The 23884-nt window shown below is 32.9% G+C and overlaps 2 protein-coding genes and 1 long non-coding RNA gene across 4 annotated transcripts; all 3 read right to left on the reverse strand.

Annotated features, from left to right (window-relative positions):
- Positions 1-1860: 1860 nt before the first annotated feature.
- Positions 1861-3264, reverse strand: LOC137831282 (probable long-chain-alcohol O-fatty-acyltransferase 1). Its single transcript, XM_068638892.1, has one exon. The coding sequence runs from the start codon at positions 2971-2973 to the stop codon at positions 1963-1965; it is 1011 nt and encodes a 336-aa protein (XP_068494993.1). The 5' UTR covers positions 2974-3264; the 3' UTR covers positions 1861-1962.
- Positions 3265-5316: 2052 nt separating this feature from the next.
- On the reverse strand, positions 5317-7013 carry LOC137831283 (uncharacterized). Its single transcript, XR_011084395.1, has 3 exons — positions 6507-7013; positions 5849-5895; positions 5317-5500 (listed from the first exon to the last, which is right to left on the reverse strand). It is a non-coding gene; the product is annotated as an uncharacterized lncRNA (long non-coding RNA).
- A 1214-nt stretch (positions 7014-8227) lies between these two features.
- Positions 8228-23665, reverse strand: LOC137831284 (protein ENHANCED DOWNY MILDEW 2). Of its 2 annotated transcripts, XM_068638893.1 has the most exons (20): positions 23463-23628; positions 22307-22758; positions 22129-22225; positions 20423-20482; positions 20153-20298; positions 19890-19986; positions 19685-19783; positions 16996-17249; positions 16812-16904; positions 16205-16732; positions 15886-16033; positions 15707-15808; positions 15366-15458; positions 13024-13065; positions 11594-11653; positions 11406-11516; positions 10091-10162; positions 9859-9977; positions 9659-9722; positions 8228-9543 (listed from the first exon to the last, which is right to left on the reverse strand). In XM_068638893.1, exons 2-20 carry the CDS (start codon positions 22720-22722, stop codon positions 8461-8463), a joined length of 3684 nt encoding a protein of 1227 aa, XP_068494994.1. In that variant the 5' UTR covers positions 22723-22758; positions 23463-23628; the 3' UTR covers positions 8228-8460. The 2 variants fall into 2 exon arrangements, with proteins under 2 accessions (XP_068494994.1, XP_068494995.1); XM_068638894.1 differs by lacking the exon at positions 11594-11653 and having other exon boundaries at positions 23463-23665.
- Positions 23666-23884: the final 219 nt, after the last annotated feature.

The raw sequence follows: 23884 nt of genomic DNA on the forward strand, positions 1-23884 counted from the left end.
CGTTTAAGAAAATTTCACAAATTAGTTATCATATCTTAAAAAGATCTTGATATATTATTTCATAATTAGGATCATTCTTTTATTTATATATTTTTTTTCAATTAACATCTATTAAATAGTTGGTAGTTATCCAGAGACTACAAGGAACATACTTTAAAATCATCTCCATTGAAGAGATGACAAATGAATCTTCATGTCCAAAAATTATGATACTGCTGGATTTGAGGATCTCAAAGATCCAATACCAAAAGGAGAATTGCAATTTTTAGTTCAGTTTTCTTTTGGATGAAATGTGATACAAAGAAACTAATATTCTTAGAATATTTATTCTTTTAACTTTGTTGCATCTTTGTAGTTTCTGTTTTTCTTTCGTATTACTATAACACTTCTTTAATTATTACCCTACATTTAATTTCTTTAAATTATTACCCTACATTTGATCTATAATGTTTTTTTATCCATCATTAGGTTCGTTTATTCTTACATTTATGATCAATCACTTTTCAAAAGTGATAGATGGGGTTGTCTTTAACTCCTTGAGAACTAATTTTCTAGATTATGGTTGAGTATAGCGACGAAAAATAAAGTATGATGGGTAGTTGATTTGATAAATGAAATTAAATGGAATCATTTTTGAAATGAAACATAGAAGAAATAAAAAGAAGAAGAGAGATGGTTCAACTTGTTAAATGTTTGATATAACTTATAACATAATAGACGATCTAATATAATATATTAGACGGTTCTTCTTGTTAGATTGTCCTAACAAGAACTTTAACAAATTTGTGATTCTCATTTTATCAAAAGAATTATAATAACGTTTAATACTTCATGAAATCATATCTTGAACTCTGGTATTAAGAAGAGTAGACTAAGACATCATTCATACTAAATTTGGTGTCTTTCTATACAATCAAGTTTCACATAAACATATATGAACAAAACCTTAATCACCAATAATTTTGTGCTAAAAAAAAGCTTCCAAAGCAGTAAATCTAACAACAAATTGGAAGGCCTAAATTACGCCATCACTTATAAGCTCCGCTATTGCTCTTGACAACAATTGATCGATTAAAAAATCCACGCTAAAAATAATAATAATATTCTTAAAGAAAAATTTGTTGAAACACAAAACTTACTTTAGTGATTACTTTAGTGAGAAAGGTGATAGATGACTCGGAAGGAGGATAGAAATGCTGATGAACATCGATGTCATTGCAACGCCATAGAGATGTGATGCTTTGCAACTCTTGCTAATTATATGTTAAACATTTTATTACTCAACTATCATAATTTCGTCACTCTTAATTCTTATCTTTTTCTTTTTGGTGTTATTAATTTTCAAACATTTTACCAATCCATTAAACTTTTAACTTTTGAGACTTGAACATTTCTCTTAAATAGTGTGTCTGTGACAGATACGCGTATCGGTATCGATATTCGTACGACATTCGTATGATATTCCTATGACACTTATTGGTGAAATGTTCAATTCAAAAAATATTTGTTGAATTTCTGACAATTCTAAATACAATAATTTTCTAAAAACTCAAATTTATTGTATAAATTTTTATTATGATTATAAAAATAAGAAACAAATTGTTTTGAACTAGTTATGAAAAACATCTTCTTGCTCCCAAAAAAATCTGAAACATACTTGCATACATAAATATTTATTGTCAATTTATATAATTCATAATTATATAATATATAGATTCGTATCCCGATGTTCTACATTTTAAAGATTATACGTATCTTCGTGCCCGTGTCTGTGTCAGTGTCTATATTCATGTCTGTTCTACATAGATTCTAAGAAAGTGATGATGTATCATAAAAAAAGTTGCAAGAAATCAGACAAAAAATCAAAAAGAAAGTCATTGAAATTAAACAACAAAAACCTTTGATTCACAAATGAACTACACATGGTTAACTATACTTTAAAAATGGTAACAAAAACATTCTCTAGAAATGTAATTGTAGCTTAGACTTTATAAAATTCACCAAAGTTGCATACTCCTCGATGGCCTTCCTATCCACACCATTCCTCAACAGTTGAGGAAAGAACAACCAGCTCCCGGTGGCCGCCAAGAACGCCAACACAAGCGGCCCCGACACCGCTCCATGCAACCGCCACCCGCGGCGGAGCAAGACCTTTTTCACCGCCACTTCCGCCGCCGTGCACACACCATGAAGCACAAAAAAGCAGGTGACTTCCCACGTGGGAGGCGCGCGCGTAAGATAATAATATATTAACTCGTGCATGAGTCCGGACACAACGAAAGTAGCAAACACAGCACTTGAGAAGGCACAAGAGGGACCCACAAAACGTGTAGAAATACTGTATACGGGGTGGAATACGGCAGGACGTAGAATACCAGTAACCATGAGGTTCCACCTACGACCCCAAAAGTCTTGAAGGGAAGTTGAGAGATAAGGTTCGTTAAATTGAGGTTGCAGGTTAAATCCTAGGAGGGTTCGAACCGGGATGGCAGTAAGGGCTAAGACAAGTTCTATGCCAAGGTACATGTGACAACAATAAAGGACTAAGATGAAAAGAGGGTGGAAATTTTGTCTGTAGTCATAAGCATGTATGATCAAAGCTAAGATAAGCAATTTTAGGAGTAAAAGGGATTTGGGTTTGGGTTTGGTTTTGTTTTGGTTGAGGTTGATGGGGAGAGAAGCTAAGGAGATGAAATGGAGAATGTTTGGTGATTGAGCAAGAGGGCCTTGGTTGAAGGAGAAAAGGAGGAGTTTGAAAGTGGCAAGCCAAACAAGGAAGAAGGTGGTGGGGCCACCAAGGTGGAAGGAAGAGAGGTTGAAGGGAAGGATGAGGAAAAGGTAGAGAATTGGAAGGAGGGAGAGAAGCCTCAAGAACCCTTTTGGTATTTTAGAGGCTATGAAATAACAATAGCATAGACATGAAATGGTTGTGAGCCATACCTTGATGAACCTCTCAATTTCAACATCCATCATCTTCTTTCCCTCTCTTCCTTCAATCTAGCTGCTGGAACCTCTCTCAAATGCCAACCAAATTTATCAGTACTGCTTCATGGATTTCAGGATCTCAGATCCAATGCAATTTTTAATTCACTTTCCTTCTGGATCAGATGTCAACATTAGAAGTATTATTAAGCTCTTTTTTAATTATTACCCTACATTTAATTTCTCTTCTTTCTATAGTGTTTTTATCCTATTTTCTATCTTCTCTCCTTTTATTTCTTCTTCTATTGCGTTTGTTGGAAAGATAAATCACTTTCAAATCTGGAAATTCAACTTCTCCCCTGCCACCAAATTCTCTGTCGGAAGAATTGATTAAGCACGCTATTTCATTTTTTTTTTTTAAATGGGTTGAGGCTTATACACTGGAATAAAGAAAAAATAATGGAGGTAACAATTAATGTTTGCAAATAAATAACATATTCATGTTTTTTTCACAAAAATAATTTATAAATCTTATAATTTGAGTCTAGCTCTCTATAAAGCTAATTCTAAGCACACTGAGTAGATTCATCACCAATAATTAAATGATTTATGAAGGATAGCACAATTAAGGGATTTTTTTCTTCAATGACGCTGAATATTATTTCCCTTAATACCACTATTTATATTTTATTTCTCTCAATAAAATTCGGTTCCCGAAAAATCTGATTTCTCATCTTTATTTTTTACCTTTATTTTTTATTGTGGAAAAAAAATACTCATTGAATTTGATTTTTGGAAAGCCGAGAAAGTATTTATTTTATGATAGTGAACAAGAGCAGAAAAAAAAAAGTTGTTTGGAGGATAATCGAAATCTGATTTATGAAAAATATAATTTCAACTTTTAATTTTTGACTTTAGTGAATGAATGTTGATCCAAAATTAATTATGTGATAATCCAATGTTCCTAGGAATTAGTTACGGATGGGCTAAATTCTGGGACGGTTTTCGATTTTTATTTCTTATTTTCGATGCTACAATGAAAGAGATTTTGGTTTTCTGTGGATAATTGAATTTCGGTTTTCAATTTTTGACTTTGACATATGAATGTTCATCTAGTATTAATTATGTAGTGGTTGAATGTTTATGGGAATTGGTTGTTTATGACGTGCGCAATGGTATTAGATGATAAATTTATTATAATTATTATCATGTGCACATTAAAAGAGAAGATGATGTTGGTACATTAGTGTTGCTGAAATCTATCTTTTAAGGCATGTGTTATGAGGAAAAGCAATTGTGGAGAAAAGATGTAACCATTCACATTATTGTGTTGTGTGGCCTTAGGAAAAACAATAATGAAGAAATGATGTGATCATTCATATTATAGTGTTGTGTGACCTGAGGAAAAAACTTATGCAGAGTGATGTGACGATGCACATTATTATGTTTTGTAACTGGAGCAAAAACAATTATGAAAGAGTGATGTGATGATGCACGTTATTGTCATGTGTAACCTGAGGAGAAATAAAAATGAAGAAGTGATGTGACAATGCACATTATTGTCCTATATATAATTTTCTCAGACATTTTGTATCATTCCTAACATTCTAAATTATTTTTAAATGTTTTCATATTTATTAGTTGAAAATTGTTATTAATTATTGAAATGATATAATATATATTTAACATAAAAAAAATGACAATCGCACATTCATCTAATATTTACTTGAATGGTACATTAAATTAAATAGTTCATCAAAGTTTTACACTTAAAAAAAAAAAAATACATATCTAAATTCTCTCATATTACATTTGATGCAAATAGCTAAATTACAAATTGGATAGTTCTCCTTATTATATCCTAAAGTTTGTCAAAGCATTTGGTGCAAACAAATCAAACGGTAAAGCAAAAGTTTTGTTCTCCACTTTTTGTGCTTCTTCTACCTTCTCAATATATGACCTGTTAGTTCTAATCAGCATGGTAGTTCCAATCATTTGTTTTTTTTTTTTTTTTGTACGTATCAGTTTCAATTACTAACTGTCCGCCTATTAGAATCGTGCGTGACGGAGTTAAATTACGAATCATCCGATTCAAATTCGATTCAAGCTATACAATTATACATTCTATTATATGTATCTTGGAGAAAGAATTTTTAAACGAATTGTGATTCAAATAGTACTATTCAACCCATTCTAACTATAATGTTTTTGATCTTTTAGGTATAGCATTGGTCTCCCAAATTTCAATGTTATATAAGTCAAATGTCACACCAATAAATTCTAAATGGGCAAAGAAACTAAAATCACACAATTACACTTTCAGAATAAATCTTATTGCTAGATTATAATTTTTTTGTACACTTTCAGATTGTCTTAATGCAAATTAACCATGCAAATTAGTCCAATCTTCATACCGTGTCAGTGCATAGAATAACCAACTCAAATGAATCCAGATCCAATGCATTCAGCTGTTAAAATAAATACATAATGAAGTAGCATGAAAGAAGATTCGAACCCCGGGAGTCTGAAGACCTTCCTGCACTGTTAGAGTGTGAGTGTCAAATGGCTCCTCCAAAACCTGTACAGATAATAGAAATTTAAATCTAAATAGGATAAAAAAATATCCATTTAAATTGGAGAATTCTTCGAATCACTTTATAAATAAGAATGGACGAACAAGAGCAACGCTATTTCACCCATTTTGGAGTTAAACCCTGTTTATTACCACATATTCTACAACTAAAAAGGCTATTGCTAACACGGAAAACATTGAGGAGATGTTCTTTTTATGTTCAGGATTTATGTTTTCGAATTAATAATATCACATTGATCTTATGTGTAATATTTTCAGCATATTCAAACCATCCTACAAAAGGTGTATAACAATAACTAATAACCAATCAAAGTGAAAAGAGAACAAACATACAATGTCCTTGAATTGCAGGTTATCAGCACCAATAAAGCTCATTCTCCCTGCCACCAAAGAAGTAACTATTGTCAATTGTCAATTATAAAAATGTCAGGTTTTGCTAGTATGTATAGGCATGGGATAAATTTTTGGAAAAAATTCCTTTTTTGATTTCAAAGGGCATGAAACGTTATGAACAAAGAATGTGTTTGAAATCATAAAAATGAAATTAAGGATGAGGACACACGGAAAAGAAGAGGAATATGGTTTCTGGTATTAGCCCAGTATATAAGATACAACAAAGATATAAATATCATAGTAGCATTAAAACTAAACTACTCTTCATAGCTCTCCAATAAATATAGCTTCTCTATATTATTGAGTTTAAGCTTATGAAAATATTATTTCATTTTTCTCTTCTATAAGTATCTGTGGATAAATTTTTTGAAACAAATCCATAGTCTACTAAACTAAGGAAACGCAAAACAATATATCAAGGAAGTTTCTAAACTTATTATGTCGCAAATTGCATTTCCAGAACTATTGTTAAAGTGTTCGACATTTTCAGAATTAGTATGAGAAACCACACTAACCCAAAAGAGGTGCAGTAAATTACGGGTTGACTTGCATCTTTATCTCGATTTTTATTGCAACCATGGATAAATAATTTCCTTACTTCAACATTATGTTGTGTCACCAAGGAAGATGTAGGGAGATTCTTAGAGGAAGTGCATGAAGGTTGTTCTCAAACGGGGTTAGATCCAAGAAAACGATTCAGACTACTCCTCGGTCGGTCTACATGTCTTCCCTTCCTCTCAGAACGAGCTCCTCGATCTTCTATCGTCGCTCTGCCTCTCGGTCTCCGTGAACTCTAGACTCTGATGGTACCTGCAAAAGGCACTCCGACGCTCAAGTGAGAATTCAGTATTCGGCACTTGGTGCTTTTAGTACTGTGTAATGACATACCTGATTTTTGAAATTTGTGTGTATTTATATGATTACCATGGACCTTTTGTTATTGGACCGAATTAGACAGTTGAGTCATGCTTAGAAATGCATTACCTAACTCTTAAATGTTGATTAGTCTCGTTAATCTGTTTAGACATATCAATTTTAGTTATATCGTGGGTGTTGGTCGTGTAAATCGTATGCATAGAAAGGTTTTATATTACAATCATATAAAGTGTCATTACCTACTTTTGAAAGTACTCCAGACAAGGCATACTACTCGTCTATGTTTCGCCCAAATTGTTGAGTATCTTTGTCAACGTAACAACTATAATGACATGCCGATATACATCGTGCTCCACTCGAGCACATGCATTCAACTGAGTCACCTTGGTTATTCAATAAATGGGGGTTAAACATTCTTAGATCATTTCCGTTATAAGTCCAATGATTGAGATACCTAGGGTCATTATCACAAATAACGAAACCTAGTTTACAAGTCAGAAAGTACAAGAGTTTTGTTTATCAGTCAGGATCACACAAATTATGACGTCGGTGAAGCACCCCCAACAGTGAAGTAGAGACAACCAACAAAGTCATCCTTCAAGGGTTGAAGTGACCTTTCTCCCTAATGGACACTAAAAATCTCCCTTTTCTTTGGTTTACGGGACGGATGTCATGGTTCCTATCAAGCTTTCTGAGCCAACTAGTCGAGTGATGTTCTTAAGTGTAAGTGAGCCAAGTTCTGAGGTTGGAACTAATGCACATATGGATACCATTAATGAAGTATGATATTGGGGCCGACTTCATGTGGTTGTGGACAAAACACGTTGCGAGATAAAGCACATTAGAAAGTATGTTTATTATCTTTTCAAAAATTCGATTTGGTACTGAAGCGTGAGCAATACTCAAGCGGTCAATAAACTTTCTCCTAATTAAAAGTTTGTATTCAAAATATTTCTTATTCTTTATAAGTTCTTTACGAAAATAAAAATTTAATTTATATATTCAATAAAATAATTTTTTCAATAAATACTCAATTAAAAATATATATAAAGTATTCAATATTTAATTGAGTCTTCTTATCATTAGTAATGTTAATTCTTTTCAAAAGTGGAATTCTATAAAGATGAAGTACGCAATTTTTCATCATTGACAAAAAAAAATGCTTGGAACTTCGCTTCCGAATATTTTAAGAAACGGATATTGCGAGAAAAAAAATAGTTTATATAATTAAAAGCCATATTCATAATAAACAGATACGTTCAAAAACATAAACTATATTTTAAATTTACAAAAAAGTAATTTAACTTGTTCTATGAAATCGTCTTTAACTATTGATAAATTCGCTTTAAAACAATTAAAAAATAGAAAAAGAAAGTTAATTTAAAGAAATGAAGTGTAAGGAAGATATAGAAAGAAGAAGGTAGTTTGAAGTAATTGTGAAAATAGTGTGAAGTGCGCAGTGAACTTTTCAAATTATGAAGACAATATAGAACAATGAAAAATGTGATTTACAAATACAGTAGTAGCTACTCATTCCAAGGTCATATATGTACACACATGATTAGCAGTGAAGATTAGCAGAGAGCATAAGGAACCAGAGTGAAGATTAACAGAGAGCATACAACTAAAAAAAACTATGATTTGTGAAGAATGGCATACAGCATTTTGATGCAAGGCTACTCGTTGAACCGGTCTGCTGAATTCTGGCGTGAATAGAGATAGTGAGAACCACTTGCAAAACCTGGCATCCTGCTCCCATATCCAGGTTGGGGCACAGTGTCATTTCTGCCAACTATAGGGGGCTCAGACCCCAGAGGATCCATCCTTACATGGTTTAATTCGTCTAGACGAGGTGCATATCGCTGCATGGCCGGTGCATTCATAACATAAGGAGACTCAAATAATGAACCATGAGCCAGATAACTTGACCCCATGTGGTGACTATAAGCAGGATCGTTAGCAGATAATAGATAATTACTAGGAGGATTCGGAAGCCCATATTGGCGAATCTGTTGCCTTGTCTCTTGTTCCCAAAGGTTGCTCTCATCCTCCCTGCTGATATAGGGTCTATGTCCGGTGTCTCTCATAAGGCTGCTATGGCGTCCATCTACGCCTGTAACCCCAGAATCATAAAGGGGATGGACAACACTTGGCCAATTCTGGGTCCCGCTATAGGCTGATCTAATCCCAATCCCCCCTGTACGTGAGGAAGAGGTGGGCTCCAAATGCCTATAACCTTTATCAACAACCTCAAAATCTGGAGGTGGCATGTCATGTTTAGGCTGAAAACGTTCAACTGAGGATCTCCCATCAATTGGATTGAGTGGTGATGTCACACCAAGTCCTCTTCCATCATTTTCCTCAGTTTCAGTTCGTTTCCTCTTCCATAAGGTCTTCTCGGCCTCGCTCACCCTATATTCCTGTCTCTCCTGACTCCCTCGATCAACACTTCCATATGGTGAGTATCCCATCTGACCTTCATTGATAGGTGCATCAATTGAATTCAAGATGTCATCACCTGGCGTGATATTGACACCAGAATTATCCTCCTTATTATGTCTGGAAGGTGATTTTTCTTCATCAAAGCCTTCCGTTTTTGACACCTCACGCTGGATGATCAGGTGACCACGCTCCTGAGCTATGGCCTTGTGCTTGCTAGTCCAATCAGGACGACTCCAAAGAAACAGTGGAGGCGGCTTTACATTCCATTGCTCTATTTGCCTGTCATTAGCATCAACTGATCCAGGTAGATAAAATGACTGAAGACAAAAAAGGACAAGAACAGGGAAAAATATGAAAACAGCAGTCAGAACAAGAACGAGCATGTATCAATCAAATACAAATTACCACAATATATTATTAACAGTTGTTTACCTTGCCCGATAGAAACCTCTCATCCTCCCAGACAAGATCATAAGGCTGCCGTTTTTCATCAAGTCTACATATAGTAAGGAAAAAAAACATGAAGCGGGACAAGAAAAATGAACAGTCCGTCCCCTCCAACCAAGGAAGACAAGAGTGTGAAGAGAAAGTTTAACTCTTCTTTAAAAAAAACAAGAAAAAAAGGACATTACCTCTCTGTCTCTTGCGGTACAATGAGAATCATGAGCTTTGGTCTGAACTCGAGAGCTTTGTCAATAAACTTGTTAGCCAATGTTGCCTTAAGCCCAAAGGGGGGATTTAAGCCCATGATCTGTTCCAGAAGCAGACGATAAAAATAATGAAAGAAATAAGTGAACTGGCCATGCGGATATGCGATGCATATACATGTCTCAACCATTAAAAATGAATGAGTGTGATTCTTACCAACTTTGACCCTATAGGCAACTCCTTTGTTTGTACAGTCATCCAATCTCGCATCTCAAAATTAAAATCATTCTGTAAACAAAACAAAATCCTGGTAAACAAGCAGGGAATAATAATATGATAATTATAGACTGTACGCTAATAAATCATGTATTTGTTTTCATTCATCAAAAAGTAGCCCAAACCATAGTATAAAAACCATTATGCTCATATCATTCAATTCACCTTAACCCTTTTCACTTCACAACAATTTATAGAGGTGTTTTGTACAGCCTATCAATTATTACTAGATATCAATTAGGATCCAAAACAAGAGAAAGGCACAAAAACCTTCAAACCTCAAATGAGAAAATACCTCAACAACTGTAATTCAGTCTTCAAAAGTAGCAGCAATATATGCATACATATATATATATATATATATATATATATATATATATATATATATATATATATATATATATATATAACGCGCACACACACATATATAGAGAGAGATTTCAATAGCAATGAAATATTCCTGAAGAATAAGTGACAAATTACCAATAACTATATTGTACGCCAAACACTTTAACTTCAATCATATGCATTTATTGTTTAGAATAATTTGGAAAAATCTGGTTAGACATGAAAAATCAACAAGGAAACTTCACAAAAACTCTGAAATACGACACATTTTGATTTGTTATGCTTCTGCTCATATTTAGTACATCAAAATCTTCCCAGGAATGACTCATTAACCAGTGTTATATGCAATAATATGTCATTCCCCATCACTCAATGAGAAAATGATAATTATCAATGTTAATAGAACCAAAAAAAAAGGAAACCAAATTCATACATAGTTGCATACAAATAATATGTGATACCAAGGTCAGTAACCACTATAATCCTATTTTACCAAATCAGTAGTTATTCAGAGCTTGAGTATTCTAATACCAAGGGTCAGTAACATAAAATACAAAGTAGACAATTTATAAACTAAAATAATACAACTGGGATGGGGTACACCTGTATTTTCACACTTACCAACATCTACAGTTAACTTTTTCATGCTAGATGGGATAGGGTACATAGATGAAACAACTTCATATATTATCCTATTATAAATCCTTGTAAATCATGTCTCCAGACAAACTATTGACATCAAATTCCTTCTCAATGTTCACTAATATTTTTTTCTCAGCCTCTCAATATTAAAATATGAATAAATCAGTTAGTCTAAAATCAACATGGCAGTGGCAATGAGCAAAAATTGAATTAAAGCATTTAGAGTAGTAAGTTATATTATAACAACTTGTAGAAGTGTAGTCACCTTCGTTGGAAGTAGATCAAAGTTTTTGTATGAGCATCTCTTCCCAGTCTCTTCAAGTTTTTTCTTCATAAGAGTGCTAAAGTCATTAGCACCGCAACAGAAGTCCACAATCTGATCACAAAATGTAACTATCCTCAGTCAGGTAAAGAACATTAAAGTTAGTAGATGTTTAACAATGTTAAGAATACCATCCACCACCACCAGACGATAAAGTATATCACAATTTCACAAGGAAAATCGATCTTTTGCTACACAAAATGACAAAAAAAATCAGATGGACCGATAACCATTGTAACTGTCTAATTAAAACAACAAAAAATGTGAAACAAGTATTTAAGTATCTTCCAAAAAATGCCAAATTAGCAAGAAATTAAAATGGAAATTAGGAAATAGCATTTCCTAACGTATACTAAACACAAGTCATGCAAACATAGAATTGTCAAAACCTGCATCATTCACTTCCTATCAATTACTTAGCAAAAAAAATTAAATAATAAGAGCCAAAAGGATATTAAAAACTAAAACAGCCCAATATCAGATCCATATAATATGGGAGTGAAGCAGCTATCTTCAAAAAAGCTATGGTAGGACGAACAGACAGTGGGATGCTATTTAATGACATAGTAGAATATTAAAATTTAAAATAAATAAATTTAATCATATATTAATTAAAACTATATCACATTTTACTAGGTTTATTATAGATTTTTGATACAAACATGAACATTAATTCAAATAAAAAAATATCCAATTAACTAAATATTTTTATTTGATACGAAGCAATACTTGATAAGCCCTGTCATAAAAAATTATCATATGTTCTAGGTTTCTGTCATTAAATTCAGCCTCAAATTTTAAAATATCTTAGGTAAATATAACTTTATTTTGGTTTCTAAAATATCTCTATTTTAATTTGATTAGAAAAATAAAACGTTTTTATAGTGCATCTAAATTAGTATTTTGATTTTTTTTTCAAAATTTGGATTAAAAGATATAAGAAAATCTTAATAAGGATCCAATAATTAAAAACTGATGATCCAAACAGCAACGTTAATAATTATGGTCCAATTCGAAACACAATTTGTCTTATCTTGAAACTAAAACACTACAGTAAAGTAGTGTGATGTTTTGAGTAAGGGTAGTTTGTGATAAATGGGTCATCTCTATCCTCTGACCCCACTACCAGCAAGTGCTACCATGAGAGTGGAACAATGAACAGAAGCTATAAGTCTCAGTGAAGCACAATATGCCAACTCTGGACACCATTTTCCACAAATTTGACCGCAAAAAGTACTTCTCCATCTGTGATCACCCTTGGAGGAGTGTGTCATGTCAGATCTGTTCTATGGTTTGAGAAAATATTGTAGTAAATTCCATGCCTGCACAAGCCTTTGGACGACTATCTTCACTCTAATCACTATAAAATTGGACAACTAATGGCAAAAAATGTAAACAATAATATAAACAAAAACCTTACCCCAATAAGTGAGGTCGGCTACATGGATCACATTATGCCCTTTGCAACCGTCAAAAGGCGAGTTTCAAGTTATTTAGCATAACAAAAACCTATGTAAATGCAGAAAATAAATTAAGTATTTGCATATCAATCAGCACTTACTGTATCACCATTCTGAACATACGAATGCAGTTTATCAACAATCTGCAATTGTAAAAACCATTATTCAAGCAATGATTGACGAATGTAATTATGCCAAAAAAGAAATTCATTACAACAAACAAATGTGATAACTTGATAAGCATAATCACTCTCCAAATGGCCTTCCAAATTTTCAATGAGTAAATTCAAGGATGGCTACAATGTCAATAAGTGTAATACTATTCAACTAGTGATGCATTTCAGAACTTTGACCACTTATGTTACAATGAAGTTTGAGTGATAATTGGGTTTTGAACGTCTGCTTTCATAAATGTTTTAAACCTCCGAAAATCCTTGTAGTAGAAAGCTTATTCATAAAAGCCATTTTCATACTAATGTTCAATTGTACTAACTCAAGCATCATGACAATATTCTCACCTCAATCTATTGATGTCACATAAAGTATTTTGACAAACTCTTTCAGTCACTGTAAAGCCAACTGAACAGTTATAATTGAAAACATAAGTTCATCCCTAGCGGTCAAAATCATTCTTCGGTTCTAAAATGAGCTTTAGCTTTTGCTTCAACTGCACAGTAACAAGTCTAAAACTCGTATTCTTACCTAATGTTGTAAAAATCAAGATTTTAAATAGGATCAGGAGTGAGGTCAAAAATTCTGAATTGTAAAAATAACATCAATCATAAGATCCTACTAAAAAATTAAAATTATACTGACATAAACAAATGCATAAAAAAATAAAGGGTTAAATAAGTTTTTGGTTTGATAGCTTCAAAATATTTTCAATGTTTTTATACTCAACACTTAATATATGCTGATTTGGTTCTCCTTGCAACTTTACTACTCTTGAATTCGGAATTAACTCTTGAATATGGTATTAACATGTAACAATTTTAGTAACATATTTGCAATTATGCTAACATGTAACAGTCAAGATTGGCATGTCAACATTTTTAATTCAAAAGTAACAGAATAACTATTATGACCAAATTAACATATTTATTAATGTTGGAGATCAAAAGCACTAAAAATATTTTTGGAGAAATCAAAACTACGCTATAGCTGCTCCAATCAAACAATTCTGGGATCGAACTCCGTGATTCCGCACAAGTTCAGAACCAAACAGTTATATTATATTTGCCTTGGCTTGAAATGCAATAGAAAAATAGCATGCTCGTGGAATGTCACAACTAAACTCATGACTTTAACGTGGTCCTTACCAACCTCATTTACTAATTAAAATTTTAGTGCCACAAAACATCAAGTTTCATGGGATAGTGATGTGAACAGTTCACCTTCACTTCAAATCACAAACACGGGTTTTTAAATGGACCATGTAGACTTTTAAGTGAAATCATTCTTTAACAAAAGATTTAAGGTGGTATTGAAATGTTTGCTAAAAATGGCTCCTCCTACCCTAACCCCACCCCTCCTTCTCTCAAGCCCCTCCATAAGACCATTTATCTAAATTTTATAATATCACCTTCATTCAAGACATTAAACCCAACTAATATTACCAAACATAGATGTGGTTGAACTAAAATTGTAAGCTACCATTATAGATGCTTCTTTGTTAAGCTACTTACCACATTTAAGCCATGATCATACTACATAATACATTGCATAATCAAATTCACAAGCATCAACTTATCATGAATCTGTTTTCCCTAAATACGGCATCAGCTTAACTAATTCCATTATCTTGTGATATCAGCCCTGAGAAATCTGTAACACATCAAAGTCTGTCCTTAACTACTAGATCTATAACACTCTCCAAAGAAAAAGGAAGATGATGAAGTTACGATGCAGCAACAGATTAAGATGTAAAAACAATACGATATAGATTTTAGGGTTAAATAAGTTTTTGGTATCTCCAAAATCGATTGACCCTTATTGAAATTGGTACCTCAATTTTTTCAATGTTTTGGATGCTCAACATTTAATAATATGCTAATTTTATCTAACAGTAACTTTATTATACTTTAATAGGTGTTGACATGTAATCTCCTAGTAAGATATTTATAGATGTACTGTCCCGTGACACTGTCAAGATTAACATGTCAACACTGTTAATCCAAAAGTAACTATCAAAACCAAATTAGCAAATTTATAAAATGTTGGGTATCAAAAATACTGAACAGGAATTGGATGTACCAATTTCAATACAGGGCAATTGTGAAAGTACCAAAAATTTATTGGACCCCAGATTTATATATATATATATATATATATATATATATATATATACATACTCACACATATATATATATAGTCAAAGAGGTACGGGAATCTAACAGAATAACTAAAATAATAATAATAGAAAAAGAATAGTAAGAATAAATACCCCTGACAGCTTTTCAGCTTGTGTAAAATGGCGGCCAAATGATGTGTAGCGATTACCATATAGAACAGGTGCAAGATATACTTTCAGTTTATCCTACAGAATAATCAGTTAATATAGCAGTGACAGCAACTGAACTGAATCATTTATATTAATTTAAAATTGTCCTATTGTGTATTATAAATGAAAAGAAAAAGTTAAGGAAACAATTTATTACATAACATTTGGAACAAGACATGGCTAGCACATGTTAAGACAAAAAATGAAAGAATATCATACAATAATACATACTAAAGAGAAATGAATAATCCCTAGAATTTTATTTGAAAAAAATAGAAGAGTACCTTCCACTTAAATATTTGGTTAAGAACATCAGGACCACAAACAGCTGCAGCATCCCGAATATTGTGCCCACCCTCTAGCATCCTTAGAGCTGTTCGAACAGCCTGAATACAAAAGACAGAATACATAAGCTCCAAACAAACTGTGAAATAAACACGAATACATATGGTAAGATATATACCTCAACTGAGCCTTCCAATTTCCCCAATGTAATGGTTTTCTCCACAACATTTTTCAATGAGTGAGTATGAGTAGTTGAAAATTTGTGCTCTTTTACAACATCCTCCAAAGTAACTGATGAAGTAGCTTCTTTAAACATAGCAACCAATCTTCATCAGAAGAAATCAAATCAAATGTCATCATAAATATCCACAAAAATAACTTTCAAGTTTCAAACAATAATTGAATAGAATTACTATAATGGAAAACTCAATAAAAGGACAAAGTAACAGCAAATATAGAAAAATAACTAGTTCAGAAGATGGATCAGAAAGATTCACCTCCTCTCTGAATCTTCATCTAATGAGGGTAATGCACTACTCAGCTTTTTAGTAGGCTTAACAGGCCGGGAATTATTAGCTACATTATCAACCCTATTACCAGAATTCATTTGCTCAGAACCATTATTCCAAAGAGCAAATAATTTTGCACCCAATGAGGACTTATTTTCTGCACCCTCCGACTTTCTGGTTTCTTTTGGGATTAATGGCCTCTTACTTTCATTCAAACTCCTTCTTGATGCCTCGTTTGTTTTCTTCCTTGAGATATTTGATCCAAAAATCTTTTCAGACTTCTTGTCACCCACTTTTCCAGAAGACATTTTACCAGATAGTTTAGAAAATTTCGCAGCAGCTTTTTTGCCAATTAAACTTTCTGAGACAATATTGTTCTTGTTCAATATAACCCTCTCTTTATTTGCAGGCTTTGCATTATCCTCAGTATTAACTTCTCGAACAGTAGCTTTTACATTGGGAAACTTTATATGATCCCTTATAGGAGTTCCAAGTTCATCATCAATCTCGTGTTTTCTGTTACAGAAGAATAGAAAAAGATATTACAAGACGTTTACAAGTAAAAATTGAGCACAAAGTACACTGTAACACTTACAAACAATATATAAGAATGCGATTGTTGGGTAGAAGGTCTTCCCAAGCCCTTGTTACAATATCTTCATCCTCTATGTCATCAAATGAGATCTTTCTGATGTAAGGAACAACTTAAGAATCAGCCCTCCATACTATATAATCATTAAATGAGTACTAGCAACACAGGCAAAAATGAAAGAAATAACCTTGGCAAGCATTTGCGATGGTAGGACTTGGGGCAACGCCTACAAACAGCAAAATGAAAATCATGTTCATTTTTGTCTTCCATTCCTTTACAGACACAACAATAATGAGTAGGACAAGTAAAAGCTCCTCCTTCAGCAATATTTCTCTCAAGTTCCTTGGGATCTGGAGCCTCCTCAACTACCCGGTGAAGTAACTTTGCAACACATTGTGGATGATAAAAAAAGCCACAGGTTGCAGACGCACATTTGAAGACCTAAAGGAGAAAATCCAAAATGACTTTTAGTCCCATATAGAACAAAGAAGTTCTAGGAAAACCCTCCTATTTAAAAAGTGTTTGTTAGTAGTGGTGCATCATAGCATGTTCAGTGTGCTTTAAGGGTATTTATGTCTTCAGTACTCTCTGTACTAAATTATACTGAAGCCAGTTTATTGCATATCTAAATTTGGATATTGGCTATAGTATGCCCATTGGGAGGAAATAAAGTTATTTCTCGAAGAAGAAACTAATCATTGAAGCAACTCAACTGCAAAGGCTCAATATTGAACAATGAACTAAATTCTTGAAAATTGCTGTATAATTGAAGTGACAACCAACCCATCATTCACATTGTCTAAAAGATTGTATTTCACAAAAGGACAAAGTAAAGCACATAGAAGACTTCCATTTCATTGGAGAGAAGATCCAGAAAGAACTAATAAGTACAGGACATGCCTGAACTAGAGGATACATAATTGACACACTCACAAGAGCTCTTAATAAGACTAGGATCGATTATCTTTCAAAAAGTAGAGATTGGTTATGCATCCGTTTCTTTATACCTGTAATAAATATGATTCCACATACCTCAGGGCAATGGAAACTGGGTTGGGAGGCAATGATTTATTTTCGCTTCAAGGAAATAGAGGTCAAAAATGCAGAATGAAGAAACAATTAAGCCTTAAGATTTCTAATCCAACTTTGAGGAGTGATAACTGGTAGTAGTTTATTGAGAATATAATTAGCATGCAAAAGGATATTTATGCCTTTGGTACTATCCTCCTCCTGTACAACTTTTACAAGTATCCATTTATTATATACACTAGCGGAAACGCACCCGTGTGTCCGTATTTTTAAAAGTTTGTTGTGTTCTCTTGGTTTTTTATTAGGAAAAATTATTTGAATTTAAAAAAAGTAGTTATTTAAAGGGTAAAATTATTAGAAATTGGGGTTTTTTTCTTTTAAATTCAAATTTATCTAAAAATTTTAAAATTCATTTTTTCAATTTAAAATAAATAATTGTTAAATTTATTATATTTTAATATTATAAAGGATAAAATAGAAAAACAAAATGTGTAGACCAAAAACGGAATCCCTTTATACATAGTTATAAATATAGATATAATAGATATAGATATCTATTTGTTATGCATATATACATAATGACCTTCACTACACCCACATTGGGGTCTGTCTTCCAATCTCTTTCTTAAGTAAAACAATATTGCTAAAAATGAAGAAGCCTTCGTGCTCAAATAAAATCAACACTGCCAATGACAACAGTTTTAGCAGAAATGCATGACTGGAGTGTAAAGATTGAATTGTGTACATGTGCATTGTGAGCTTTGAAGCAGAACCAAATCCCATGCATGAGCACAAAACATATGTTCATAGAATATAAATTAAACTGCACAGAAATTGTCAACATTGAAAAAGTTGACTTCATCTATGGTAAGTAAGGGCTAGGTTGATCAGAGAATTTGTAATGAATAAGTGAAAGAAAAAAGCAGCAATATTTTAGAGAATCCCAAGCACATAATTGACATCCAACCCACCCAGATATACAGTATATAAAGAAAATAAACAATGCAGTACATAAATAAATAACATAATCATGTTAGTTTTTAAAAATAATTTGTAAATCTTATAATTTGAGGCTAACTCAATCCTATAAAATTGGTTTATAAGAGGGTTTCCCCCCACTTCTATACTCTTTTGAGACTCTACTTCTGTAGGGCAAGGGTTTTTCCCAATACAGCCCCCTTAACCCCACCACTATTAGGTTTGGTGCATGGAAAATAATGTTAGGTGACCCTTATCTATGGACCTTAAGATAAACTCTAATACTATCTTAGAATAAGGAATGAGACTTTGGTTACCTTAGCTGCTCCACACACATACATTCTTGAATCATATTGGGCATCTCTGATTATGCCACTGGATTATCTAGTCGCAGGAGTTACATCTTATAATTAGAATCATCTTTCAGACTCAATCTGAATAAAAGCTAAAATCATTATCCAAATCCCAACCCAATTTCTAAAATGGTATTGCAATCTCCATCAAAAAGGGTCACCTACCATATAGCCAACACCTCCATATTAATGAACACATATTAGTTTCAATTAAAAGAATAATCATTTTTTAATTTTTTGAAAAGTCAGTTTAAATACAATACAAAATATTTAAACTCATGCCTTGCACTTTTTTTAGGCTCCTTACTTATAAAAAAAAAGCCTATAAAATTGGTTTGAGAAGGTGGAAGCAAATATGCTAAAAGCTATTTCCCCTAGAAACAGAATTGACAAAAGGTATGTGTGTGTATTGGATAAATAACCAAGGACTGCATGGCAATTCGTACAATCATGAAAAAAAAATATAACAATGAAATAATCAACAATATGAGTCCATTGTGTTTCACATAGTTATACCTCAGCACCAGAAAACTTATCAGAACAGCCTAGAGTACCACATGCAAAGCACTGATGTTGATTATATTCACAATTCTTACAGTAGAAATTCTGGATATCCTGCAAAATTTTATCACAGGCAATCAAATTTCAACCAGTACACAATGATAAAGATAAATGAAAAAAAGGAAAAATTGAATAAATATAAGAATATAAAATTACATACATCAACTTCCTTCTGACTAAAACCAAGAGAGGCACAAGCAGATTCTTCACCATCCTCCTCGTTAGCATGAAATGACCTCATGCATTTTCCATCACAACTGCATTTATCATTTAATAACTTCAAAATTGAAAAAAAAAACCATTGAGGCATGAAAAACATATACAATAATATGTAGAAATTATGTAAAATAACCTAAATATGCTACACATAATAGAGAAATCATACTAAATTCAAATAACCCTAACAGAAAGAAAAAATCATACCACAAAAGTTCACCTCCATTGTCACAAATTGCACAAACAGAATCAAACAACCCATCCTCTCCATCTGAATCTTCACCAATTTCATCAATCAAATCATTGTCAGTATCATCAGTTATAAATCCAGGTCGTGCTAAATCTTTAACTTCCTGAAATCAACGAATAATATTTTTAATATAACAAAACGTATGGCATGAATAAAAGCAATCAGCAGAATACAATGTTTCACAAAAAAATTAGCTCCAATGAAGGAAAACTAAATATCTAACAAACCTCATCAGAAAGTTTCTTAATCTTCAGCCTATCTTTATCTTCCCGAACCATGAGGAAAAGCTGTATAAATTGAATACTTGTCACTGAAGTGAGGCACAAATAATGATAAAAAAAAGGAGAAGAAATTAATTTGTAGAAAATAATATATTTAATTTAAGGATTAATCAAAGAGGGCAAGTCAAAGGATAACTAAATCCTTATCTTTGTCCTTATAACAAAACCAAGGAGAAAGCTAATCTATCATACTAAAGGAAAAGCCCATTTTAGGGACACAGTAGATGCATCATCAATAATTAAATACAATTTATGAAGGATCACATAATTAACCATATGAAAAGGATATTAAATTACTACGACAGCAGGAAAACAAGGAAAGATTTATAAAATAATCAGAGCTGAAGCAACTACCACTGCACTATAGTACATAGTATGATAAATCAGTATTGAGATCATACATCTCAATATTGCATGCAAACCACTACATAAACTTCATGTCCTTGACCTATATAAATCTCACAGATATCATCAATTATATCAAATAACAAATAGATTTTTCATGTATTTCCAATTCATTCTGTCATGATGGGAAAGATAGTGAAGGACGTGTTCATCATAGGGTAGGAGAGAATAGCATAAGGGAGAACAGAAATAGGGTGAGGAATTTGTTAGGCATTTGCCTTGGAGACAGAGGTTGTGTCTTGCAGCTCTGCTCTGGTTGTAATCTTCTTTTTTGCATTCCTATTTTCTGTTTTTCCTGGTTTCCTTTTCTAAGCTAGAGTCATACTGCTGCTTCCGCCATCAGAGTTGCTCTCCAAAAATCATCCATTTCCTTTCATATACTACCTGCTTCTATCAGAGTCAAAAAAAGTTTCTGAAGGTCTTCTGTTTTTTCATCAAAAGAAAGTGACTATGCCTATAGTAGCATATCTTCAAAAAATAAGTTCCTCACTAGGACAGCATTCACTCCTAATGTTTTTCTAAATGGTTATTCATCCTAAAATTACACATGCAAGAGAGAAAAACAGGGAAACAACTGCTAACAATAATGGAAAAAGGGAAATACCCGCAAAAGAATAAAGCAATTCATTAGAGCAGTGTTTTTTCAAGCAGATGGGAGGTGAAAGTGCAACCTAAAATTTTAATTGTGGTGCTGAGATATCTGGAAAGAGAAGCACATGATTTGTAGTTGAAGGGAAGCAGGGAGAGAACTGTGCAATCTACTTACGTTTTATTTATTCATTCTTTCCATAAACAAGGTAAAGTAGAAAATCAGAGCGATTAAGAAGCTTATTTAAATTTCTGAACTCCATCAATTAACAACCTCACCCTTAATAGATGCCACAACCACATAGTCAAAATTTATTCAAAAATGCAATCCAACTTTACCTCTTAATCCTAGATCTTTACTGGAACTTGTAAAGGTTACAATTTAGTATGATAAGACATATCTGTTCTCTTAAACAAAAAAAAGGTAAAAACATAGCAACGGATATAATAAGACAACTTTTTGGTCTTGCATCAGATATCAGACCCATCTTTAATGTAAAATATAAATTTTAAATCACAAAAAAAAACATACCGATATATTTTCAAACCATGTTTTAAATCAATAGCCCCTAAAGGATGTTTCAGAAGGGAAAAATAGATAGAATGCTAATTTCCAAGTTCACCACCAAAGCATATTTGTTAAAGACTTAAATACAAACCTTGGACTTTGCTAAGCCAGCATCTCTTTTGGCAGCTTCACCCATTAAAGTCATATGATTTAATATATCATTTTGCGAGGGCAAAACCTCATAAGATCTGCACATAGTTTTAAAAATGTCACAATATGCATTTCCGCAACAGTTAGGATAAAAAGAACTCTAGAACTCTGGAAATTACCTAAACTCCTTATTCTTACTCAAGTTATCCCACGCAGACTTGGCAGGTGAGTCGGGATTCCTTTTCGCATAACTCATGAAGTGAATGGTGATCAAAATAGTTCTTATCGTTTCCTCATAGCTCTTCCTAGGCTTCTCAAGCTTAATCCATCTCCCATCCTTTGACAATACCGATATCTCAGGCCTCACACAAGAAAGATCAAACCTCCACGCAACAACTTGCACAAAAACTTTCTGCAGCCCATTATCTGCAAAACCACGCAAAAACACCTGCATTTTCTTGCCAACTGGACTCTCTGACTCACTCCACCGAATTGGCAACACAGAAAAACACACCGGCACATCTTTGTCATCTTCAAAATAGTAATTTGATACAGATAGCAGCTGATCCTCTCCCTCATCATCTGAAGATGCCATGTCCTCTATTTTTCACTCTTCAAACCTACTCAATACCTAAGCACCAAAAACACAAAATACCTATCTATATAAAAAAATATAACAATGAATAACACCAAGATTTTAAAGAACAGTCAGAAACAACAAAGTTTTTTGGAGCGCATCCTCAATTGTGTTGCAGTGGTGACATTTTTGTCAGCAATACCAAAATAGCACATGCACAACAAAACTGTGCCCGCAAGAAGCAACCGTAGTTCAAAACCTTAATAACACTTTTTGGAGTGTCAACAATCGCATTTATGGTAGCATCAATAGAATTCTTCAGCAGTATCAAATAACGCAAAAGAAAAAAATCAGTGGCCATGTCCGCAGTTTAAAACCATTATAACACACTTTGGAGTGTCCACAACCACAATTGTGCTTGTATCGGTCGCATTTGTCAATAATATCAAAGAATGCAACAAAATCGTGACCACGACGGCAATATAAAACACCGATAACACTCAACAAGATATTAAACTAAAGAATAAATGAAAAAAGCTGAATGTGAAATCACGAAAATTTAATTGCACAATCCACAAGTGATAATAAAGAAAGACAGTAAGAAAAACTCGAGGAAATCAAATTTAACGATTCCGACAGAGCATTGAAGGAAAAACGTGAGAAACTAAGAGCGAACATATATCCCTGACATGGTGCGAGTTTGCGAGGGATTTAAAACACGAAAAAATTGAAGAGCGAAGGGGAGAAATCCTGCGTACCTTCTGCGATGACGAACGCAGCGTTACGAGGGTTTAGGGCTTCAGGTTTTCAGTACGAATGCGAGAGAAGAGAAGAAAAGAGGAGGGGAGACGGTTGATTCATGCTTAAACTCTTCCTGAAGATTCTGAAACAAAGAAACTGAGATTGAAGCTTTAGAAGTGAGGTGTAGTTTTTTTTTTATTATTAAAGCTTTATTAAGCATGTTATTGATCATTGATTATTGTTTGAGATTTATCAAAATTTGATTTTGTAGTATAATTTAAAAGTGTGCATTAACTCAAATTTAGTATATATGAAAATAATAAAATATAATTTTAGATTAATATAATTATTTGAAAATTAATAATAGATTTTAATTTTTTTCTCAGTGAAAAAAACATTAAATAGTAATAGAGATAGTATTCGCATTTTTTATTTTTAT

The sequence above is a fragment of the Phaseolus vulgaris genome, chromosome 6, assembly GCF_000499845.2.
Source record: "Phaseolus vulgaris cultivar G19833 chromosome 6, P. vulgaris v2.0, whole genome shotgun sequence".
Taxonomy (NCBI): domain Eukaryota; kingdom Viridiplantae; phylum Streptophyta; class Magnoliopsida; order Fabales; family Fabaceae; genus Phaseolus; species Phaseolus vulgaris.